Raw genomic sequence first — 24,028 nt, 5'->3', positions numbered from 1 at the left:
CAAACAGAAAAGGAAGTCTGATCAGCTTTCAACAAAAACTAAAAGCAGATTTGCCACATTTGAGCAAACCAAATTTACAGCAAATAGGAACTATCCTGTGATGTGTGACTTCATTGTATCATTTACAATTACTTGGACATGATCAATTCTTTAATTGAAAACTGTGCAGCAAATCGTTGTTAAAAAGAAAAACCTCAATGATATTGCTGGACCTCTCAACAGAAAAAAATGAAAAATTCCCCTATACTCAAAGAAATTAGTTCTTTAAATGTAGAGGGAGGGATTTCATCAGCAATTATTCTCTTGACATGCATAGTTTTGTATTGATAGTTTCATTTCAGTAAACTATATTTTGACTAGTCTGCGGGCACAGCTGCCACTTCTCCTGTAGCAGAGCAGCTGGATGCAAAACTTTGAGTTTATGACCTGACATGTATACGTAGATAGATGTAGATATACCTTGTCTAAACCTCTTATCTGTATTTCCATCTAGGAATATCTGCGTAAGCATAATAATACAGTTTGTAAAGCTCATTAAAAGTTTGGAGGCATTCACAAGTACTCAATTCTAAATGTATTAAACAATCAGCAAAGATTCCCAGTAGTGATGAAAAGAACTGAGAAAAAACAATATTTCCATCTTTGTTTCTCTGTGGTTATAAAGATAGGAAGATAAAACTCATAAAGCCTACCTGTAATCTTAACTATCCAATCTTGTTTGAGGTGTGGCTTACTTGTGAAGTGGCTTTTTTATGTTGTCTGGAGGCTTACTGTTTTGGTTTTTCACTGCTGGAGAACTACAAGAGCAGTTTTCACCACCCAGCTGGAGCCAGACAGTTGGAGTTTTTTTCATGAAGCCACTTCTTCTTTGACTGTTGGTTAAGAAATGTGAGTTTTAAATAGGTGATAATATAAACAGAATGAGAACCCAAAGTTTAAATAATTCATTTTACTAAGAGAACTTCTCCTTTCAGTTTTTATGGGCCTCTGGTACTTTCTTGGTGGTTTTCCAGAAGTTTTTGCCAAAAGGAGATCTAATAAAACTGTACAGGCCAGTATCCTCCACTTGTGGCAGCATTGTTTTTGACTACAGCTCTTCAGTTTACAGTTTTACTTGGTATTTTTGAGGTGTACAAAGCATTATTAAAAAAGAATATCTGACAGCAATAAAACCCCAAATTAAAAGGCAGGTGTTTTCCACACTTTTCATATTCATTCAAACTTTTTCATATGCGCTCAGAGCTGAATCACAGACCATGGGACTTGGCAGCAGAGGGAACCTGTGTTTTATGTGTTAGTGCTCTCTTTCCAGACCTCAGTGTTTCTTAGGAATGCCTACATCAAATGTTTTCCTACAATTCTTCTTTTTCTTTTGCTTTTTTTTTCTTTAAATCAGCCCTCTGGCTGGTTGTGTCATACTGGAAGTTGCTGTTGCTGCCGTGGGTGGTCCTGAGGCATCCTCCTTTTCAAGACAATATTCAATGTGTAAATGTTTTATATTGAATACTTTGCCTTTATTTTTTGGGAATCTGCCTTTGCTGTCTTATGTCTCTGGGTTTCTCCTGCAGGAATAGGCTTGTGCACTGGAAGTGCGAATTAAAGATAATTGACTGTGGAAGTAGTGTACTTTTTCCTGTGAGCTGACTTTGCCCTTGTACTGAGCATGTTTACAATGATGAGAACTCATTTGTGCTTCCTAAGCTTTAGCTAAATGTTTGCCTTGTCATAATTTAACTGTGATATAAAGCAAATAGAGATATTTAATGCCAACATCAGAAAGAGTTACCAAGAGCCAGTTTTCACAAATCCAGTTTTAGTCGTGGACTGGGATGAGTGAGTCATTTAATCTGATGCAGTGAAAACAGAGAAGATGTTGAAGCACAGACATGTGAGTTCATCTTCCACTTAACATGTTCCAGAGGAAAATGTTTCCTATCTGGAGGAAATTTTTAAGCTTTCTGAGCTGTAACTTGTAACTTGTGAATATCCCAAACAGCAAGAATTCAGGACAATGTTAATATTAATCATGGAAAAATAGGTCCTTAGAGCCCACTGAACTAAAGGAGTCCCTCTTCTGAGTTCTTATAGTACTATGAGGAACGTAGGGTTGATCAAATAACCTGGTACATCTGCAGTTAAATCTGCTTCTTTCCTTCAGTGCAGCATTGCAGTTTGTGTCAGCAGAGGAACTTGGGTCATAGATAATGACCATAGGTGATAGGATGTACTCATTCCAGGAGCACAAGGAATGGTAAACTGCATAACAAGTATTTGCTTGTGTACAGAGCCTGCCATTGACACTCAGAGTATTCAGAAGAAACCCGTCTGTTTTCCCAGTCTTTTGAAAATGTTGGATACACATGGAGATAATTTTTTAAGAGTGGTGAGAGCCTAAATGAGTTGTGGTTTGTTGACTCATATTTTAAAAACTTCTTATTAATAGAGTTTGGTTTCTTATAAATTTGTTTATTAATGACAGAAGGGGTCCAGCATTGTGAGTAGTGTTGCATTGGGAACAGGCATCAGAAGATGAAGACAAAGGACCACTCAGTGTTTCTGAGTTGCTGCTTAATGACGGGTATGTGTTTGCGTTCACATACGCATGAAATCCACCCATTCTGAGAGGGCTTCATTAAGGGCCCAGCCTTTAATAAGCAAGGATCCACAGCCGTGTTTGAGAGCTTTGTGTGTTCCAAAGTGCCCCTCCAGTTAAAATCTCTTAAAAAAGAAAGGAAAAATCTGTCCCTGCTTCCTGCAGAGGTTTCAGTGCAAACTGGACTACTCATAGAAGGAACTGTCTCAGATGATTTCAAGCGTTTATTTCTTGAGTGGGCTGATGAGTCTCTTGCAGTGAGATTCTTTGTGTCACCATTTAAGGCTTGTTAAGGACCTGTGTGCCCCAGAGATTGCTGCCAAATTAATGTATCCTGTGGCAATTCTAGAGTATTGCAAACGCCTTCCACATGTTTTCTCCAAAGCTGCAAAATGTGGCAAACAGAGCAAGTTAGTTTAAAAATTAGCTTGAAATGTCCTCTCCAAGCTTATTGACATCCTTTGGAATCTTCACTCTTTCTGGTAGTTTTTGTGAGCAAACTATGTGCAGTTGTTTGTCCAGTTGCTTACCAGCTTATCAGGTACCCGGACTTTTAGGGAAGCCTTGCTTGTGTTTAGACCCTTGAGCCTAGAACAACAGACTTGTGAATAACCTGTCACTGCAGACCTCCCAGGATGGTAAACATCTGGATTTTAGATTTTGTTCATTAGGTGCCACCCATTATTTGATGAGGAAGTTTGCTTGCTTCCTCTTGCTTTCTTGCTTGCTGAGGTTTTTTTAGAGCTTGCCTCAGAATCACAGTAGCTTCTTGCTCTTCCCCCTATTGAAAAAGAAGCTTTTTAATAATTTAAAGGAAAGCTTAGACTAAATTAGACTCATATTTTCAAACACAATTAAAATACCTTGCCATGTTTAGATTTCCTGGATTTTTAGATTTTTTTTTTTAAGTGGAGCAGAGGTGTTTGCAAACTTCAGTGTGTAGTATTGGGTAGCTTCTTGAAAGAAACAGGAAGGGTTGAGGCAAACTAGCTGTGCTGCTTGTTCTCCACATACCAGTATTTCCAGCTCTTCTGCATTTGGATTTGCTGGCAAACAGGTAGTATGGTTGTAGTCTCAGGTCACCACAGGTCAAATGAAACAGGGTGATCATTCTTGTGGATGATGCAGGCAGAAGAAATCAGACCTTGAGGTGTTTGATTGTGCTCTAAGGCACTAAGACGCATCTGGGAAGCAGCAGGCTGACTGAGCTCAGCTTGGTCACTGAGAGGACTGCAGTGCTGGTCCTCCTGGAAGTAACTTCTAGGCATATGAAGAAAAAGAAGAGGACAGGAAACAGCCAAACATGGATTTACCATAGGCAAATTCTTCCAGAGTGTGAAGACATGATGGAAAGAAAAAGCTGTTGGCAAAGGGAGAGCAGAGGACCATGTACTTTGATGGTACCAAGTTGTTTGACGCCTTCATTGGCATCCCTGGAGCCAAACTGAATTACCCCCAGATGGATTGTTGGATAGACTGCAGTGTGTGAAAAATTGGCTGAGCCAGCACTGAACTGGCAGAGAGTTATTGGCAGTGTTCCTGGGGGGCTGATACTGGTGCCAGTGTTTAATATTTTCACTGATGATATAAATGACGAGTTGGAGTGGACCCTCAGCAAATCAAAGGTGACATCAAATTGGTGGAAGTAGTGGATTACAGAAGCTGCCATTCAGAGGAACTTGATAAAGTTGACGTGGGCTAGCAGGAGACCAAGAAGTTTAACAAAATGGAACAGAAAACAGCTTTGCAGAGGAGACCTGGTGATCCTAATTGGCAGTAAGTTGACTAGAATTCAGCAGCAAGATCTTCTAGCCACAAAAGCGAGCTGTAGGCTGGGCTGTGTGAGCAGGAGTGTAGACAGCAGATTATGAGAAGGGTTCTCCTGCTCTGAGCTCCTGAGACTGAATACCCATACAGAGGGACTGCAGGGAGCGTGGTTTGAGGACTGCTCAGGGGCTTGGGTCAGAGCACATGATATACCAGGAAAAGCTGAGAGTTCCTTGTGTTTCACCTGAGAAGGCTGAGGGGATCGTCCAGTTGACTCCCTGCTATCTATAGGATCAGTATGAAGAAGAGGAACCTGGACTCCTTTTAGAGTTGCATAGTGAAAGGACAGGCATGAGCTGATTGTCAGAAGTTTCAGGTGGGGAAATTGGGGTTGAGCATAAGGAAAAATACACTCTGTTGTGAGAGTGGTGAGAGGTGGTGGGTTCTCTATCCCTGGGTGGGGTCCTGAGCAGTGTGGTTCAGCTTTCAAGCTAGATTTGCCTTGAGCAGGACTAGAGACCCCCAGCTGCTGAATTTAGTATTTAATATTGCCCTTTTCTTGAAATAATGGTTTGTTAGTGCATGAAAATTAGTAACTATATTAGGGCATTTTCAGAGGAACAATGCAAAAGTTTGTTTTTTCCTAAATCTTTCACATGCAGCTTATGTCACATTTCTAGCTTTAGATCTTTTGAAGTGGATGTTGCTGAATCCTGTGATTGTCTATGAATTAAAAATAAGCCAAGTCTCTTTCTCCTTAAAAGAGACTGTTATGTTCAGCAGAGCTCGAGGTGGTGATGCATTTTTGCATATAAGCATGCATATGGCTTGAGAATGGGAGCATTGTCTACAGCCCTGCTTACTTTTGATGGTTTAGTTCAAAGCTTATTTGAGAGAGAGATTGTTGGGGAAAAACTCTGAAATACCTTCCAGCATCAAGCTACCTCCCTGGCAAAGAACACATTTTCTTGGTAGCCTGTTTTCTTCTGGGAATTTGAAATCATTCATACTCAATATCCACAGAGCATCAGGAGAATGTGGCCATAATGCTGCAGTGAATTGCCATCAGTGAAATATGGGCCTTCTCAGTTACACACTTACACACTGTTTGCCATTATACAGGGCTTTCTAGCTCATACTGGTATATATGTAGCTCTTAATTAAAGCAATTTTAAAAACTGTGATACCAAGGTAAAATTACTTTTTTTTTTATTTTTATAAGCTTGTGTGGGTTTGATCTTTAGACCTTTTCCTTCAAGTAAAGTACTGTAAATCTCCATGCAGAATTTTAGCTCACATTTCACCTGCAGAAAGAGCAGTAGACTTACTGGTGTTGTGTAGCATCATGAGGGAACTCCTTTGGCTTGTATCATTTTTACACATGGGCTCTTAGAGGGGACACACCTGACAAAATACACAAAATACTCTCACCCTAGAAATAACTTGAAGTACTGTAGGCCAAAATTTCCATGCCTTTTTAGTGGATTGACTGAATTAGCCGAGTACAACCGTTTAGGCAATGGAATAATGGAACCATGGAACTTTAAATTGTTTTGATTACTTTGATGTGTGTTTAAGGGGGAGTTTAACGTGCTAAATAGCTGAGGCTGCTTTATTGAGGTTATATGTGGACTAAGATAGCATTCTACCTTCTGAGGGCTTTTTAAGTAACATTGTTTATTCCTTTCCTTTTATCTGTGTTATGTAATGAATTTTTTTGTTTTTTTTTTTTTACTCTTTCAGGCCTTGTGTATCTATGCATTCTTGTATTTAGATGTATCTATGCATTCTTGTATTTAGATGTATCTATGCATTCTTATATTTTGGGGCAGCTCTGTGATTTCCTCCATCTCCAGGTCTATGTGTTACTTATTATCCAGTTGCCCGGGGTTAGTTGCACCATCCCCAAAGTTTTCCAGGAGCTGTAGGTGGTTTATCACCCAGAGGATGTCAGATGAGCCCTGGATCAGGCTGGTCCAGAGGCGTGTAGGGAGCTGTGTGCAGGAGGGGTGGGCAGCAGGGCTCAGATCCCAGTGAGGTGCTCCCAGCACCTTGGGGTGCTGGCTCTCACATGGGGCTGCCCAGCTGCTCCCTGCTGTTGGTGCCATGGTGGGGTGGCACCTCTGGCTCCCCAAGGGCTGAGCAGGGACACTGAGGTGCAGGGGCAGCAGTGTGGCCCTGCCAGGGGGACAAACTGGCTACTGCTCCCACCACATCCTCTGAGCTCCGGGGACACCCCCCTGGAGCTGCGTCCAAAGTTGTAATGGCTCTGTGATTCCCTGTGAAACAAGTGCACAAAAAGATTGCTGAATGCAGAAGTTTTCTTTTCAGTTTCTTCATTCTCTGGAAGGGAGAGATGGCAGAAGGGAGCAGAGACTGGGCTCAGAGTTAAAATCTCTCATCCCAGTTTGACCATGAATTTGTTTCTGACCATTTGTCTACAGTTTTTCAACTCTGTTAGACTCTTTCCAAACTGCAGAAGTCAGGAAGATAACTGTGTTTCCAGCTTTTATTAAAGTGCTTTGAATTCAAGATATAATTAGATATAAGAATTTTTATTTTCTTTTCCTGAGAGAATTTGTTTCTGCCACAGCTAACAAGTCTTTCAGTAGAATAATAACAAAGATGATGTTTGGTAATGGTCTGTTTTAACTTTGGTTCCATCTCAGACTCTGAGTTCTAATACTTTTTCTGTAGCCATAGGTGGGCACAAAATTATTTTTATGTTACTATAGTTCTGCAAAAGTATATTACAGAAATAGACTCATCTTACTTCTAGGCTCTTAGAGGCTCATTGTGAAGAAGCCCAAATGTTGTCCTTGATTGGTTGGCTGCCTGACTGTCTTCCATAAATTTCCAGGTGGAATGGAAGCACATAACATGTCTTACCATACAGATTAAGTTCAGGATTGGATAAGCTCTGCATGTTTCACAGAAGTTGTCTGCATGGTACACACTGCAGGTTTGATACTGTCAGGTGCACTACTGCATTTAGCCATTTTTTGGGATACCTGGTGAGCCCATTTCCTTCCCCTTGGAGAATAAGAGGACATTTGAGATGGAACACAGAAGACATGAAGTAATTGTTCCCATTATGAGGCTCATATGTTAAGTGGCCAGATTTTGCTGAGTATTTAAAGTTTTGGGCCTGTGTAATATAACAGGTTGGGTTGAGTGTAAAACGGAAACCTTTTGATATGCCACTGTGGATTTTTTGCTTTATTCAGTGTGAGGAATGCTTGGAACATGCTTTTTTCTCCAGGATTTTCTTGTGTGTTTAGTTGACACCCTAGTTACTTACAGACTTATAACAAGTCAGACTTTTCTCATGATAAGAAGTCATTAACTTGTACTAAAAAAGCTCTATGTAATAAACTGACATTTGTGCCTTGTTTCCATGGATAAGATGGATAAGGTTGGGGGGGTTTTCCCCTTTTTATTTCAATTCTTTAGTTCTTAAATCAGCTATTTTCTGGGCCAAATTCAGTTAATCAGAATGCTCAAACTTGGGCTTAATTAAAGCATCTATTTACCATTGCACGGTCAAGAGTCACATCATAAAATAACAGGAAGTGATAGAAATAACAAACTTTTAAAAATTTTAAAGATAAGGAAAAGGGAAAGTTTATTTTTAAATTCTAAATTGAAATAAAAAAGAAAATAACCACTAGGTGGCACTTGAAAATTGTGTATTAAGATAATACATCTGCTTTCAAAATCATTACAAATGTTCATAGACCCAAAAGGTTTTTATGTGGATCTGCGTAGTTCTGAGTGACAGTGATACTTCCAAAACCAGAATTAAATTTCCTTTAGCTTTAGTATCTGTTTCTGTGATGAGACTAAACCACTGCATTAAGGAATCTAGTCTGAATTACAAGCTCATTCACGGGTCTTAAAATGCTGCCTTTAGCAAGATGATAAATACAAGTATAACTGATAAATGTCTGCAAATTAGTTTGGTTTCCACTTACTTTTAATGGAATCACAGTATTTTTTAGGTAGGAGAAAACCTTGAAGATCCCTGAAGTCGGCCACTAAGCCATGTCCCTGAAAGCCACATCTACATGTCATTTAAAAGACCTCCTGGGATGGTGACTCAACCAGATCCCTGAGCAGCCTGTTCCAATGCTTGACAACCCTTTTGGTGGGGAAGTTTCTCCTTATATCCAATCTAAACCTGAGGCTATTTCCTCTTGTTGTTTGGGAGAAGAGATTTGTAGCCATTTGTTATAGCAAAATTCTACTCTTCCTTAGCATTCTGTTTACCTACTTGGGTTATGGCTAACATGAGATACAATGTATTTTGGCAAAGTATTGCTGCTTTAATATGGTCAATAGCTTGGAAATAAACTCAAGAGTTTGGTGGGGAGGGGTTAATACAGGAAGCAGACTCTCGAGGGTTCACTTCTCATTTTTGGCTTTACACACTTGCCCCTCTTGGTAGGGGAAGAGGATGGAAGGTGATTGTGACAATGTGATTCTGAAGAAAGCATTTAAGTATTTACTTAATGATTTATAAGTTAATTAATAACTTAAGAATTTATTATTAAGTCAGTCTTGCAGTGTTTCTGTCAGTGAACACGGCACAAGCTTCTTCTATTTGAAATTCTTCTGTAGCCTCTTTATGGTTGTTTCTGAGACACATAAGAGTTACATTACCATGATTTATGGGCTTTTTGTTGAAGATGCACAAAGCTGAGTAAATACTTTCTGTAGCCATTAATTTGATTCTTCTTCCATAGCCCTAGTGGCTAGTAGTTGTACAAGGGAATGTTCAGACAACTGCCTTAGCCTAGTGCACTCGAATTGAAGAGAGCAGAAGTAGACAAAGTATAATATGGGGTTCTGCAGGGATATTTTATGGCCTATTAAATATGTATTAAGGGAATAATTCTCTCATTTGCTCATACAGCTGTATATGGTTCCCCTGACTCTGGTGGTAATTATGAGTGAGTTTGATTATGAAAGCTCCGTTACGCACATGGTAAACCTTAGAATGGGTTACAGTAGTGATGGACACAGCTGCACTGTCCTGGTTTTGCAGAAGACACTGGGACACAATCAACAAGAGGTGAAATGGAGAGTTGAACAATTTTACCATTCAGCTGTGCTCTCCCTGCGACGTCTGCTGCAGGAACGTCTCCTCTTTGTGCTGCTCTGTGCTGCACAAAAAGCACTTGGCTGTGTTTCTGCCATGACTGCACCCTACAGCAATTTGTATGCCTGCTAATCACAGATAAAAATGGAGCTTTGGGAGTGGCAAGTCTAGAACATGTACTTTTCCTTTTTTTTTTTCTTTCATTCATAGGCTCTCGTCCGCTGAAGGCTGTGAGCAGAACTCCAGGCCATTGTTCTTGTTCACGTAAAGTTCCACTTTGACTCTGATTTCTTACCTGATAGCCCCTCAGTGAGGAAGCTGTTGCAGAACTGCAGATGCTGTCCTGGGAATGATTTGATGAAAATGTCCGTGCACTGAAATTCATTCCTGTGGCAATCTTACCTGTGAGCTCACTGGCTCTAAAAAATCTTTATGCTGAGATTAAGCATTTAGTGACTTGCAAAAGCCAGAGAGCTAGAACTTCTGGTGATCCAGTTGACTAATCCCAAAGGTTTTAATTTTGCAGCATGGAAATAATGGGAAATGCAGAAATGACAGCTGTCTTTCTGAAAAAGCTGCTCCTCATGAAGGCTTAGGTAGTCCTGCTCAGTAGGAACACAAAGCAAATTTTTCATGGTGTGCTCTCAGCTCTAACTTGCTGAAAGTCAGTAGTTTTTTGGATTATGCTGTTGCTATGGTCTGTGATGCTCTGCAGACAAGCACTCATCTCCTGTCTGAGAGGTGGTTGCATTTTACAGTCTATTCTGTGTTCCTGGAGGAAAAATGCTCTGCTGATAAATTACTCTGGTGTCAGTAGAGGGCTTTGAAGCGGTTGTTGTTATTATCTCCCCTCTGCGGAGGGAGGTAGGTTGTGCTCTGCTGCCTCAGTGTTTTGAATTTCAGGCATTTATTCTGCTCACCTTCCCAGATTTCTTGGTGCTCTCTCCTGTTGTGGCAGCAAGTGCAGAAACAAAAAGAAATGCTGCTTTGGAGCAAAAGTACTACTGGAATTTCCAGGCTCTGTGGGTTACATCTCCTTCACCTAGGAGCAGAGCCAGGTTTGGTAATGCAGGTGTCACAGTGTGTCCCTCCCCTGGATGAGTGACCTCACCTATATGTGCAGGAGGCCTTGCCCTGCTCCCCAATTTGTGGTTGCTCTGCATTAGCACTGCACAGTGAGTGCAGTGAGAGAACCCCCCTGCCTGCTCTCCAGGAGCTCCAGGCAGAGGAAGCTGCTGTGCTGATAATCCAGGTGCATTATTCCAGCAGGTGCACAGGGTTGTAGGCAGACCTGCTGATGGTCTTTTGGCACATGGAGTGGTTAGCACCTGCAGTCCAGAAAGGTGGATGTCACCCTAACAAATGCTTGTCTTCTGCACTTTATGACCCAGGAATTTTGGCTAGCAGTGTGTGTCACTGGAGTCTTGCTTGGTGAAGTAAGTATAGCTGTGGCCTGTGACTTACTGGGTTTCTGGTTTTTGTGTTTCTGCCTCTGCAGCTGCTGAAGTCTAAAATGAGTCCTACAATAGCAAATGTCTTACTGTAACTTCAAGACAACAAAAAGTCTTGTTATGGTTAAGACCTGAGTCTTCAGAGAGCTGCTTTTACCTGAGTGACTCTAGGCTCCTGTTAATATGCTTCTGTTTGAGTAAAGATGTTAGTGACTTGCAGCCCCAGACCTTTTTCTGCAAGGCAAAACTCTTCCATCAATTCTTTCCCTTCATCTGCATCAGCAAGCCACTTCACAGAGGCAAAAGGTGCTACAGTGAGGACAAGAGTTCAGCATAAAGTGGTTTTCATCCTAGACAAAGCTTGCTTGATTTCTTTGCATCAAAAAATGCCAAAGAAAATATTTTCTGTTTTGCATGTCTGAATGAAAAGAGAAATAGTAGAGTTGAAGTTTAAACTCCAGAGACTTGTGTTATATGCTGCTTTTCTTCCTCTTCAGCAGGTATGAATGGGATACTTTAAAAAAAAAAAACCAAATTTAAAAAAAGTGTCGTTGACATTTTTCAATGATCTTGGGGTTTAGTTTTATGTATTAGAGAACAAAGCAAGCAAGCAACTGATTTTATGAGTTTGAGAATAAGGAACTGTTTAAAATAATTTCTAAAGATGGAAGAGTGTGTCCTTAAAAATTAACTAACACTTGTAGCTGTGTTGCTAAGTGTTTCATGTGGTGACAGTCTCTCTCAAACCTCCACTGGCAAACAGGACCCCGTTGAGTCTCAGCATGTCCCCCATTAAACCATCACATCTCTGAAAATTAGAAAGCTCATTAATGGCTTTCTGCTGTGAAGCAATAAAGAGTATATTCACTGACTGGTCAGCAATTAATGCAAACTAGTTTTTGTCTTATGTTATAGAAATATTCTGGTTCAGTTATTCCAGACCTAAAAGAAACTTACTTTTTTAAAAAAAAAAAAAAACTTTTTGTATTTGTGTAGCTGTATTTTACAGCCATTTGAAGATTCCAAATGAATGGAATCTTCATTCATCTAGATTGCTGAGAACATGAACTCATTTCCCAGTCTCCTGCTTCTTCATTGAAATAGCTCAAGTCACTGACTCAGTAGTCCCCAAAACAACAAGCAATTAGTGTCATAGTTCAGTCCTCTCTCTTTTTTTATCAGCATTTGTTTTTATCATGTAGTAGAGAACTTAGTGTAAAACAGAGCAGAAAGTGTGGAAAGTCCACTTGAAACTCTGCCTTTGCTCCTTTGTACCAGTAATCTTCATTGAGTCAACCAAGGGCCCAGCTGGGCTCCAGGAAATGTGGGGGTTTTTTAAGGTAACAGGAAATCTGAAATTCATTTCCACTGTCCTCATGGAAATAAGAGTTACTGAAGCTCAGATGTTGTTCTGTGGAGAATCTTCCAACAAGGAGTATGCCATAGTCACAATCCATGTCTATGAGGTTCTGTTTTTGCAGGTCTTGCATTTCTTTCTGACCAATATTACATGTGCCTCAGAGCACTTGGCTGCTTTTGAAGACCTTTATAAGGATTTTTGGTGTTTGTGGATGTAGTTTATTTAGCACAAGCAGTATTCTCAGTGGCAGATCAATACTGGGATGAGATAATCTCAAAATTAATACTGCTGAAGTTGGCCAACTGTGTATATAAGGTTTTATAAATAACAGGAATATAGCAGAAAAACAAAACTGAACATTACCAAATGTAATCAAATGCTTGTTAATGAATACTTTAAAAATGAAGACTTGTAAACAGTTATACATTTGAAACATAGAAACATAGAAACATAGGCAGTAAAAAGCTAAACAATGTCTTCTCCCCTGTTTTCTCTCCATCTACCTCTTTTCTTAAGGAATATATTTTTTCCTCTGAAGCTCTGTTAGCTGCTATACATATTTATAATACATCCATACATATGAGAAGACTGTGATTCTTTGATTAATGTTTCTAGGGCCAGAAGGGCAGCCAGCACACACACACAAGAAAATTCTTACACTTTTTGTGCTGATGTAATATTTCTGTAATGTTTGATCTGTATATGTACTAAAAGAGACATAGAATGTCACCCTGAAGGTATCTTGCTTTCAATGGATCATGAATGGCAGCCTTGACAGGTATGCTCTCGTGACATTATAAAGCATATGTGCCTTATTTTAAGGAAAGCTGTCCATTACCTTTATCTTGTTGAAATATTCCTACTTTCTCACTAGTGACTGTCACTTCATTTTTGTCATCTTTAAGCTGAGAAGTAACTGGTAAAATCTTGTTGCCTGGTTTTAGTAATTTTTACACTTGCAAACTTCTAAAACCCCTTACATCTGCCTTAAAAGATACATGATATTTTTACTGATATCTGTAGAAGAAATTGCTTTTTTGTGTGTGTTCTGGTTTATAAATTCTAGTTATTGCAAACTTTGCACTTCAGGTGTTGTGTATCTTCTCTACTTTTAAGCCAAGTCTCTCCAAGATTGCACATGGCTAGTTCTGTGACTTAATAAGGAAGTTTTCAATTACCAGGCTTAAATGTGTGCTTCAGTTCTTATAGGGTCCGAATCCAGCTCTTTCTTTAAAAGCATACTGTTAGAGATGCTTGCCAGTGCTTGGGGGATCCCTGAAAGAGAAACAGGTGGTATTTTTGCTTGCTTCTGTCTGCCAGCTTCCAGTCTCTCACGTAAAACAAGCAGATAACGTGCTGTTGACCACGTGTCAAGGGGAAAAAAATCAGATAGAATCTTAAGAGTCAGGAAACTGGATTCCACTGATGTTTTGCCATTCAAGAAGTAAATAATGCCCGTAAAACTTTCACTGCTGTTTAATCATAATCATACATGAAGGAAAATGTACATGTCCATGTTGACTGTATTTTGCATTTGCCTGGATTTTTTAATGGATTTCTCTTATAATTATGTATGTGAATGTATCAACAATTAAGACACAAATGCCTCTAAAGTAGGGGCATAGTAAGCTAAAAGATGAAACAATCCAGGGGAAAACAAGTTTACCACACTATGTTGGCATCCATTTTTAACAGGAGAAGTCACATGTGATATAATAAAGAATTAGAACATTTCTCATTATGCCAATCCTATATTTGACTGAGGGGCATCAACAAAAAATGCACACCAGAAAAAAAGTCTCTGAAATGTAGGTCAAAACTTACAGGGATCTGAGTAAATAAAAATGGGGGAAGAGGATTTGGAAACAGAAATGTAAAAATAGAATATGAGCCACTCTTAAGGGGAAGGAAATAATTCTATGCGTTCCTGTTATGAATTACCCACTATTTTAGAGGAAAGAAGAGCAGGCATAGAGGGTAGAGTACATTGCTTGACACACTTAAGAAGCGAGGGACTTCCAGGCCAGGATGTAAATGTAAAGTTTGAAGTCTGTCTGTGGCCTCAGTCTTTCCATCAGTGGGGTCAAAATCAGGAGGGTTTTTGTTGTTGACCATTGCAGAGATGATCTCCAAAGCAGAAGCAAAGAGTGACTGTGTTTTCCTGTGGTAAATGGTGCTTGTATGAAAGCCAGGATCTGACTTAATCTGTGTTGTAAAATGGTTCACAATTTCATAAAACAACCTAATGAACGTCCCTTGAATTCCTGAAGCTGAGTGTATATTGTTATTTTAGCACTGATGTGTGATGAACTTTGATTTATTCATTTTAGTGGCAGATGTTTAATACCTAGCCTTCATGCATGGAAAATAAAGATTATTTGTGAGCTCAGTTGTGGCGAAGAGGTGTAAGGTACTGAGAGCCCCTTTGGGATTTGCAAGGTGACAGGTGCCTGCCTCTGTGCTGCCTTGCCAAACTCAGCACAGAGCATAGGCAGGGCCCCAGGGGTGATGGAGAACACGTGTAAAACACGCCTAAGTCCTGTGAAGTCTTCTCTTGCTCATCCTTTTAAGGGCAGCAGGCAGAGAGGTGCCAGCTCTAAAAACAGTGCTGTTGTTGAAACAGCCCTGAAGACTTCAGCTGAGCTTTGTGAAGGAGGATCATGGAGCACTTCTCAAACCTTAATTTAGTTTCACACTTACAAGGTACAAGGCTGCTAGTAGTACTCATCATACTTAGGACTGATAGTAGACAGGAGCCGTATGATTAGCTCATGTACACAAGTGAGTGGTGAGGGCTGGAGTAGCTCTCCTCATTGTACTTGTAGTGTAGTTATCCTGCTCAGAAATAGGCCACATGCTTTATTGACTGCAGTAACAGGCAGATCTGTATCACTTAGCAATCTCTGAACGAATCTCTGCTGCCCACGGGAGCTGAAGTTCCTGCTTGAACATTAACTCAGCTTTGTTCATTTGTGTCTGAAAGTACCCCAAACAAAAGCAAATGGTGTTCAGCACTTTAGGGAGAGAGACAAATGGAGAGCACAGTGCAGTGTGGTACGTGGCAGAGGTCATAGTGGGATAAAACTAATTTCAAACATACATTTTGTGATACCAGATTATGGCTTAATTTCCCACACTTTAATGGGTTTTTTTAGTCAAAGTCGTTTGTGTATTTAGATCTGCTTTGCAAGTCATGGATGAAAATTTAGGTGAAATGGTGCATGGTGATGCAGTATAAAACTCCCTACAGGAGTTGGTTACAGAAAATGAACAGAGGAGCAGGTGATAAGAAATCAAAGTTGAAAGGTTTTCCAGGTAGAAGTGGTATTATGTGGATATTAAAGAATGTCACTTAATGCGACAAAGTTACTACAAAGTTACAGGGTGTGCTTAATTAGTAGGGGGGCAGGTACTGCTGACAAGTGGGAAGGATCTAACAAACTTCAATACATCCAGGAAAATGCAATTTTAAAATGTAGGTTAAAATATGTGAACCTTCTTCCTTCAGGCTTCAGTTGTTCCTTCAGCAAGCAGTGTCTGAAGGGCCTTCAGCTTTCTGCACTGTTGGAGGCTGCAGAGGAAGCAGCTGCTTATGCACATTTCTGGTGCTAACAAGGGCACACTGCCAAAGTGCCAGTGAGTTAACCAGCTAGAAACACCTGGAAGAGATCATCCAAAACCAGAAATAGTGCTCACTAAATGTGGGAGCATGGCTGGAGCTGTGCAAGATGGTTCTTGTGAGGCGTTTGCCCCAGAGGTGGCAGTGACTCGGGCAGCTGGTCTAAGTGCAAGTGTGGCAGCTTTCTCTTGTGCCATTGTAGGCTGAAACATTATCTTTGCACCAGGCATCTCACAGAAAGCAGCATCCTAAAATGCACTGTGGCCTTGCAGTTACAAGGTTTGACTTTTCCTGAGAGTCAGCAACAGAGCTTCTTCTGGCTTTGCCTGTGAGACCAAGGCTTAGTGCGCTGCTTTATCTGCTGGTGAGAAACTCCTGTGAGACTTCATCAAATTTACTGGCTTTATAAAGATGTAGCTGGCAAACCACTCTTAAGTTCAGTTTGTTTTGATGCTGATGTTGTTTTCTTGGAAAGCTAGGCATGCTCCTGTCAGGATTGCCACTGATACTACACTATGCTAACAGAAGGCTACAGGGGACCAGACTGTGTGCCAGCAGCTCTTGCTTGCTGTGCTCTTCAGTACTTGGATGTGATGTGCTGGTTTTACTTGTTTTCATATGGGTTCATTTGTCCCTTAGCTGGGTAGCACATCTCTTGAAGTCAATCCTCAAACTGGTACTTTGGATGTGTTAAGCATATATTTTTACTGAGAGGTAGTTGTGAAATATTTTTTAGATAAGGACACACACACAACTGAATATGATTTGTCTTCTGCATGCATTTGGCTCAGCACATGGTTTTTGTTTCCTGTGTAGTACTTTGGAAATGTCAGCATAACTGTCTCTGGTTACTTGCTTCAAACTTGTGTATTAAAATTCACTTCTCTTAGAGAGATGATTTCCCTATTGCACCTTTTAATGGCAGTGGACAAATCCTAGCTTGTAGTATCATGGGGCTCTGTATCAACACTGGAGTATAAAGAGTGTGATTAACACATAAGTGGCTGGTGATATGTCCTACTGTGAGAAAGAGAGATGTCCTGACATTGATATTTTGCAGTGGCAAAATATGAAAAGCTGCAGTGGATGTAGATGTAAGAGAGGTGTGGAGTCTCTCACTCACTTGTCTTGTGAAGATGTCTTCTCCGCCATCCCTCAGACAGGGGCACATTTGAGAGCTGGACCAGCTGGCATCCTTTATTCATGCTCTTTAATTGTGTATTGGCTGGTTACTCTAGTCATTATGTGGAAGTGTGAAGATTGCATAAAGTACATCCATGCTTATGTTGATAGTTGGAATAAATCTCTATCTAATATTTTCCAGAAATTTCTGAGAGTATTGCATTGGTGCCTCATACATTTGTCACTGGTTTGATGGTGATTTATGCCTAAGGGTTTGTTGTGAATTTATCAATCAATATTTTTGCATGACAGGTCTCAGTAATGAAAGGCAGTAGTAGGAATAAGGATCACTCAACAGAAGGTGAAGGAACTGGAAAGCGACCAAAAAGGAAGTGTCTTCAGTGGCATCCCCTGCTTGCCAAGAAACTCCTTGACTTCTCTGAAGAGGAAGAAGAGGAAGAAGAAGAGGAAGATATTGATAAGGTAGATTTAATTGGATGCTTTGACCCAAGATGGTTAATGGTGGATCAGATTTTCCCTAGCTGTGTTTTTTATTTTGTGTTGTCTTGTTCTCTTTTGTGAAGAAACACAGCCAACAAAAAGTGATGTGATGTGGTGCCCGTAAGGCTGTAAAGGCAGGTAGTGGCACAAGAAAGTGAATTGTTAATCATGCCTTTAAAATAGTGGGCAAATTTTTGTAGACTGGAATAGTTTTATCTCCTTTGTTTGAATAATGTGTTGCACATCCTAGTCTTGATTGCTCAAAGTGGGTTTTTGATCTGCCTTGTTTCTGATTTTTTATTTTAGACATGAAGTTGGCTTGTGCTTGGTGTCTGCTTCTGGTGGCTCTGAAGGGCATACCAAACTAAAAGTTGTCATTCTTCTTTTTTAAAGATTAAAAGACTATAAAGATTAAACGGGAAAAAGGAGGAGAAAGCTGTCTACAATTTTTACTATATTTGCATGTGAAATTCAATTTATCCTCCAGAGTACTGAGTGCACAGTTGAAGTAATCTGTCTGTGGTTTGACACTTGGCGTTTTGGTATTGTTCAATGACATGGACCTTAACTCTTTTTTCATGCCATGTGGCACCTCACACTTTTCCAGTTAGACTCATTCACTGTAACAAGAAGTGAGAACTGTTTATGCAGATGTGATGATTTCATCATGTGAATAGCATTCATATGTGTATCTCCTTAGTGCCTTGCTAAGGCAGGAATGGAAAGGTCAGTGCTGAGGAGACTACCCATTCACTGGTAGTGAATAAGGGAGGGTGACCTTGACAAGGCTAAGCAAGAGCCTGATTCTCTGATGATGCTTTCTGGTGGCCTTACAGGTCTTTTCACAACATGGTATAAAACAGCAGCGTCGCAGTTAGGTGGGAGATGGTTTTCTGTCTCATGCAGTAAGTTCTGTGGCTCATCCCTTGTAGGAATGATACGCTGGCCTGTAAGTTGAGAGGGCACATTTTGGCAGTGTATTCTATTGAGATGTGCCCTCTGCCTCTGCTGGGCAGCTCTGTGGTGGCTGCACTGCTGTGCTGCTCGCAGGCTGAGCAGTGAACAGCAGGGGATGAGGAGACAACGGACTAACAACATACTAACTGTTACCTGTTTCTCCTTGTGTGCTCTGTAGTTGCAAACATGAATAATTAAGGTCCAAGGTAGCTCTGCTTGCCTCATCCCACAGAGATGATTTCTAGATTGCCAGGAGAGTAGGGAGGATCTTATCCCTCCCACCCCTTTAGGACTAGAGAGTGGTCCTCGGCTTAGAAATTGTTCCACTTGGAAGCTGGCGTTAAGTCTTGCAGAGAGCGTGAGTGAACCTTGGACCGTCAGGTGAGGCGGTTTGATGTAGAGCTCTGCACTGTCTGGATGGAATGGATATGGCCTTTGGAGACAGCTGTGTGCTTCCATGTGCCTCTCCCTCAGTGCCACAGCTGACAGGGTCTCGGTCCTTGTGCAAACCGCGGATAACTGAGCTCACACCCCTTCCCTTTCGGTTCTGCCAGGTGCCGCTCCTTGGCCCTGATGGTTTAGAGCAGGATGCTGATGAGACTGAAGATGACGAGTCCTCCGAGCAGCGAGCTCGCCGGCCAATGAACGCGTTTCTCTTGTTCTGCAAACGCCACCGCTCTCTTGTGCGGAAAGAACACCCTCGCCTCGATAATCGTGGCGCTACCAAGATCTTGGCAGATTGGTGGTCTGTTCTAGATCCAAAAGAAAAACAGAAATACACTGACATGGCCAAGGAGGTATGTTCTGTCTGAATGGTGGATGTCAAGGGAGTTCATTACGTATTTGTGTTCTTTTTCTCTGTGTATTAAATGTTTTCTGTGCGATCTTTCTCTTCCCTCTGTTCCTCAGCTTCACCATGGCATTATGGTGCCCAGAGCGGCTGCTTTTCTTGCTTTAATTCACTTAATCCTTTGGACCAGAATGGAAAGCAGAGTTGCCTGTGTATACAAACTAACCTGGTTCCGGTAGTTATTGCTATAAATACATGCACTTTTTGATTGTATGTCCTGATAATTTCTGCAGTACAAGCATTAACAAGGCTAGTGGCCATTGTAAATGATAACATACAGTTCCGTGTCAGCTAACTAGTGATACTTAGCTGTACATTTGATATCGGTGATGCCAGCTACTGTAATACAGGTGGACCAAACCAAAGGCACAGTCAAGAAATGTCCCTTTTTTATCTTTGATGCTAATGAATTAAATTACTGGTGTTTCTTGAAGTACATTCCCCATTAACCAGTTCCTGATACATAAGATTTGATGAGCCCAATACCAAACCAGAGAGCAGTGCCTAATCAGAGTTCATTAACCAAGAGCAAGGAAAGGAGATTTATCCCTGTATTTCACAAAATGTCTTTATGTCAACTTGAAATTTAAATGAGCCTTTTGAAGAACTAGCTTTTTTGATAAGCTGTTGCCAAGAAGGCTGTGGTTATTGATGGCAGGGTGAGAAAGACACAGCCAGTTACTTAGGCTGATAACCTGACCCCAAAACAGGTCCCTCTGATTACCTGTATGATACAGATTGTGCTTAACCTTTGAATAAAATCTTAATAAAAATAAAGGAACACCATTGAGAGGGAAAAACATCTCTCTCCTTTGCTGAGTATACTAGCACACCGTGGGAAGTGCAGAGAGCTGTGACATGATTGGGAAAACTATTACCCATGTCTGCCCCGGGATCTGAAGGTGTCTACTGCTGTTAACAGGGTGTAGGGTCTGTCTGTTCAGTAGCTCATGTGAGCATAGAAAAGTCCACAGGAAAAACAAGGTGTTATCATGGCAGGTCCTTTTTTAAGCAGGATCTGTAGGACCTCTGTGAATTCCTCATCAGTGGCACAGTATTGAAACATTTGAGTCTCAGCTTTGTCCAGCAATTCCAGTTTTGTTCTGCATTCCCGCTTATGAATTAGTGATATTTCTCCAAATGTCTGGAGAAAGGGCGATTAGAAGATTCAGTACAGATGATGAGAAAGGAAAGATGAGAATAAAGAAATAATTTTGGAAGAAACAAACCTAATGTGACTGTTCTTCTTTGTCTTTTGTCTTGCTGCAGGAAACTTGTCCATTAAGAAAGAAAATAATTGCAGAACTTCTGTATGAAGTGACAGATCTGAAACTATTAATCATATTGTTATAGAAATCATTGTTCCTGTAGTGTTCTTCTTTTTTTGGCGTGAAAAACAAATTGAATATTCAACGTCAAAGCGTAACAATAAATCTAAGTAGTTTACATCATTATAAGTAGTTTTAAGAATGTGTAGAAGAGAGATAGCATATAATTTTTATTCTTTAGACAGTGTATGTTACAGCAATAATTAGCAGCTATAATGTGCTTGCTGTTGAATACATTTGGGTCTTCTTCACCAACAAGCCCATTCTGTGTGTGTGGATTGGTTGTTTTATTGTAACACTTGCTTTTCACAGAACCGCAGAGTGGTTGGGATTGGAAGGGGCCTCTGGAGATTGTCTTGTCCAACCCACTGCTCAAGCAGGTTCACCTAGAGCAGGTTGCACAGGTTCACCTGTAGGTAGGCTTACTGCTGTCAAAAAGAGGTTAATGTCAACTTTAGTGAGGAGCACCTGTTGGTACTTTCCTTTTTCCTAAAGCAAATTTATTTAAAAATCAAGAAGGTGAGAGCCTTTGGAAGATAAAAGTACCGTTGTACCAGTGATCTTCTGTTTGATTACCTGTATTAGCTCACTGAGATTTAAGATACAGTGAGTAATCTTCTGTTACTTTTATGTAGCTTTTCAGTGTCCTTTGACTTCCATATTTCACTGTGCAGCCTGTAGCCACTGTCCTGGCAGGACACAGATCTCCCAGAGAACCCTGTATCATATCCACTATCCCTACAATGTGTTTCGTGTACCCTGAGCATCCAAACCACTCTTTCAGAGATACGGGTGCGGGTTACAGAAGTGGTCCCTCCTGCAGTGGTTACAGTCTCTGCTCTTCTGTGGTGTCTAGAGTAGAGAAAGTAGGGTTTTTTTACTACTTGTTGCCATAGCTCCCAAAATCATGTTGGTTAGATCACATGCCGTGCAAGAAACTTTCGATTTCTTACCTACCTACTGCTAACAGCGGTATTACCTCAGCAGTATGCAAGTCAAGGCACTTGTATATTCATTTACATATGTCTAGCTGTATGCAAGATCTAGCATTTTGGAAGATAGTGAGGCGCCCAAACTTTTTGCCAGCTGGAATTATGAGAAGTTTCCAGCAGACTGGACATCTGTCCATAACTCCCACTGAGAGGCTTGTCAGGTCTCTAGTTTATTCAGGCACTGTGGAGAATCCCATTATGTACCTCTCTGCACCTTGGGGTGCCTTAATTTTCTGGAAAAACTGTCCCCAGATCCCTTCTATTTTCCATCTTGTGGTTTATGGTCTCTTGTAGCAACAACTGCCCTCTAGAGCTGGTGCTGCATCTGCAGAGCTTCATGTCTGTTTTTGCTGGTGTTACCTTTATGAGTATGCTTTCTATTTCTATCCTGCAGACTTCCTAGATCAGTTTAACTTTGAAAGTTTCACTGTCTTGGATATAAGCCAAATAACTGATAGATACTCAAAAAGGAACCAGAAGCATTGCTGTACTCTTTTAACATTTTCCTTCACTGAGGGAGATGAATCTGGTCACTTATAAATGTACACCAGCATTTTTATTTCCTTCAGTAACAAGGGTAGTATTCTTTAACTCTTACAGGATTTCCTGGGAGTGTTCAGCTGCCTTAGAAAGTGTCTGGTGCGATTGTTGCTGTTCAAGCTCTATTCCCTTGCTAGAAGAGACTTCATTTTTAAATATATTTTTGCATCAGCAAGATCCAGGCAGTCAGGATTGTTTCCTGTAGGGAGCAGCCTGATAGACATTGGAGTGGACTGCCCCAGAAAGTGATGGAGTCACCATCCGTGGAGGTGTTTAAGGAAAGACTGGACATGGCTCTGAGTGTTGTGGTGTAGTTGGCAAGGTGTGTTGGTCTGTAGGCTGAACTCAGTGATCTCAGAGGTCTTTTCCAACCTCATTGATTGTGTGATTCTGCTGCCATTCAGTGGCCCAGCTGAACACTTCTCCCTGCTGGTCCTTGGCCAGTGGTGGCTTGGGTCCAGTCAGCCAGACTGGGAGCTTGCTGGCCTTGTGGTGCCTCTGCTTTGGCAGCTGCCCCAGGGTAGGAGGGGACAAATGGCCTGGCTTGCTGACTGGAGTTTGGCAAGCCCACTGGCTGAGGTATGGACTGTAGCGTGTGTAGTGTAAACACTGCATCCTTCAGAAGTGAAAAATGGAGTGCTGTATTTTCTGGGATTTTTTTTTTTTTTTTTTTTATGTTGGGTCTCTGGGATTCATGTGGCATTTAATAACATGCATTTAAAATTAAGCATGTGCTAACAGCTAGCCTGAGGTGCAGCTGGAATCCACTTGTGAGCTCCTGTTCCTACCGCAACTAGAGAAAGCAAATCTTTTTTTTATTTGGTGATGAAAGCAGCTTGGGGACTCAGCAACTTTTAACCTCAGTTCTGAAGTGGCACTGGTCCTGCTGCATAACACAACATTCTCCAAGCTTTCACAAAACCGCAATAAAGCATCAGATCAATCCCACAAGCACATCTTGTTCTATTTCCTACCTGAAACTTCAGAATATGACCCTGCTGCCTTTTGTTGTGAAAAACAAGGTGGTGTCTTTGCATTCCAGGTTAGGTACTTAGATTTGGGTTGGGGGTTTTGTGGTTTTCTTTGGTTAGTTTGGTTTGCTTGTGTTTTGAGAGTTTTTTTTAATCAGTTTTAGACATCTGTTTAAGCTGGCTTTGTTAAGTTGCTTTACTGCGCAGTTAGCTAAAGGGAGGAAAACAGTAGAGTGCACTATTGTCTTTGACCTTCTCTAATTACTGTGTACTTCATTGAAGTTATCTTCTCATGACCTGGTAAGCAAAATCTATCTGGTGTAGGCCTTGGTCTAGTAGTCACAAAAGTCAATACCAAAAGGGTTTTTAAGATTTGGATCAGGCCCCTGTTACGCATTTACAAAAAGTACTTCCTGGCCATTGTTTAACCTTTTTAATTTTCTTTTTTTTCGTATCTTTTGTGTTGAAACTGAACCATTCCAATGAGTTGTCCTCCCTCAGTTTGCTCCCTTCCTTTCAGAAACTGCAGTTAACGTTCAGTTTTTGGCTTTGCAGAGAAAAAAAAAAAAAGACATTAATAGACCAGCTCACTTGAATTGCTCTTGTTGAGAACTGATTAAAAGCTTATTGCAGCTTCGTCTCACAAATGGCATGCGTTCTAGTTCTCATTTGATAGGCAGCCTGTCGGCTTGTCAAATTACTCAGTAGAATAATTCAATTACTCAAAGTAGCATTGCTGATATGAAGAGCTTATGTAGCTCATTGCTAGCGACTGTGCTTTTTACTCTGCAGGCTGGCAACATGATTTGTGAGTGGGCTGTGGCTTTAACAGTGGAAGGCAAAGCTGCTTCATCGTGTATTTCCTTTCCTCCTCTT

At 40.8% G+C, this 24,028-nt stretch overlaps 2 protein-coding genes across 9 annotated transcripts in view; one reads left to right on the top strand and one right to left on the bottom strand.

Moving 5' to 3' along the window:
* MYH15 (myosin heavy chain 15) overlaps positions 1–24,028 on the bottom strand; it is a 468,786-nt gene that overhangs the window by 254,793 nt on the left and 189,965 nt on the right. The window lies entirely within an intron of this gene.
* BBX (BBX high mobility group box domain containing) overlaps positions 1–24,028 on the top strand; it is a 139,695-nt gene that overhangs the window by 57,899 nt on the left and 57,768 nt on the right. For 7 of the 8 annotated variants that reach the window (XM_066340676.1, XM_066340675.1, XM_066340677.1 and 4 more), the window contains 2 exons: positions 17,326–17,496; positions 19,026–19,268. In XM_066340676.1, the coding sequence (XP_066196773.1) occupies positions 17,335–17,496; positions 19,026–19,268 (405 nt within the window). In that variant the 5' untranslated portion in view covers positions 17,326–17,334. The remainder of the gene's footprint in view (positions 1–17,325; positions 17,497–19,025; positions 19,269–24,028) is intronic. The other variant, XM_066340673.1, reaches the window with a different exon arrangement.

This window comes from Sylvia atricapilla, chromosome 2, assembly GCF_009819655.1.
Source record: "Sylvia atricapilla isolate bSylAtr1 chromosome 2, bSylAtr1.pri, whole genome shotgun sequence".
NCBI classification, from domain to species: Eukaryota; Metazoa; Chordata; class Aves; order Passeriformes; family Sylviidae; genus Sylvia; species Sylvia atricapilla.
Note: the sequence above shows the minus strand (reverse complement) of the source record. Positions and strands in the feature narration are given on the sequence as shown.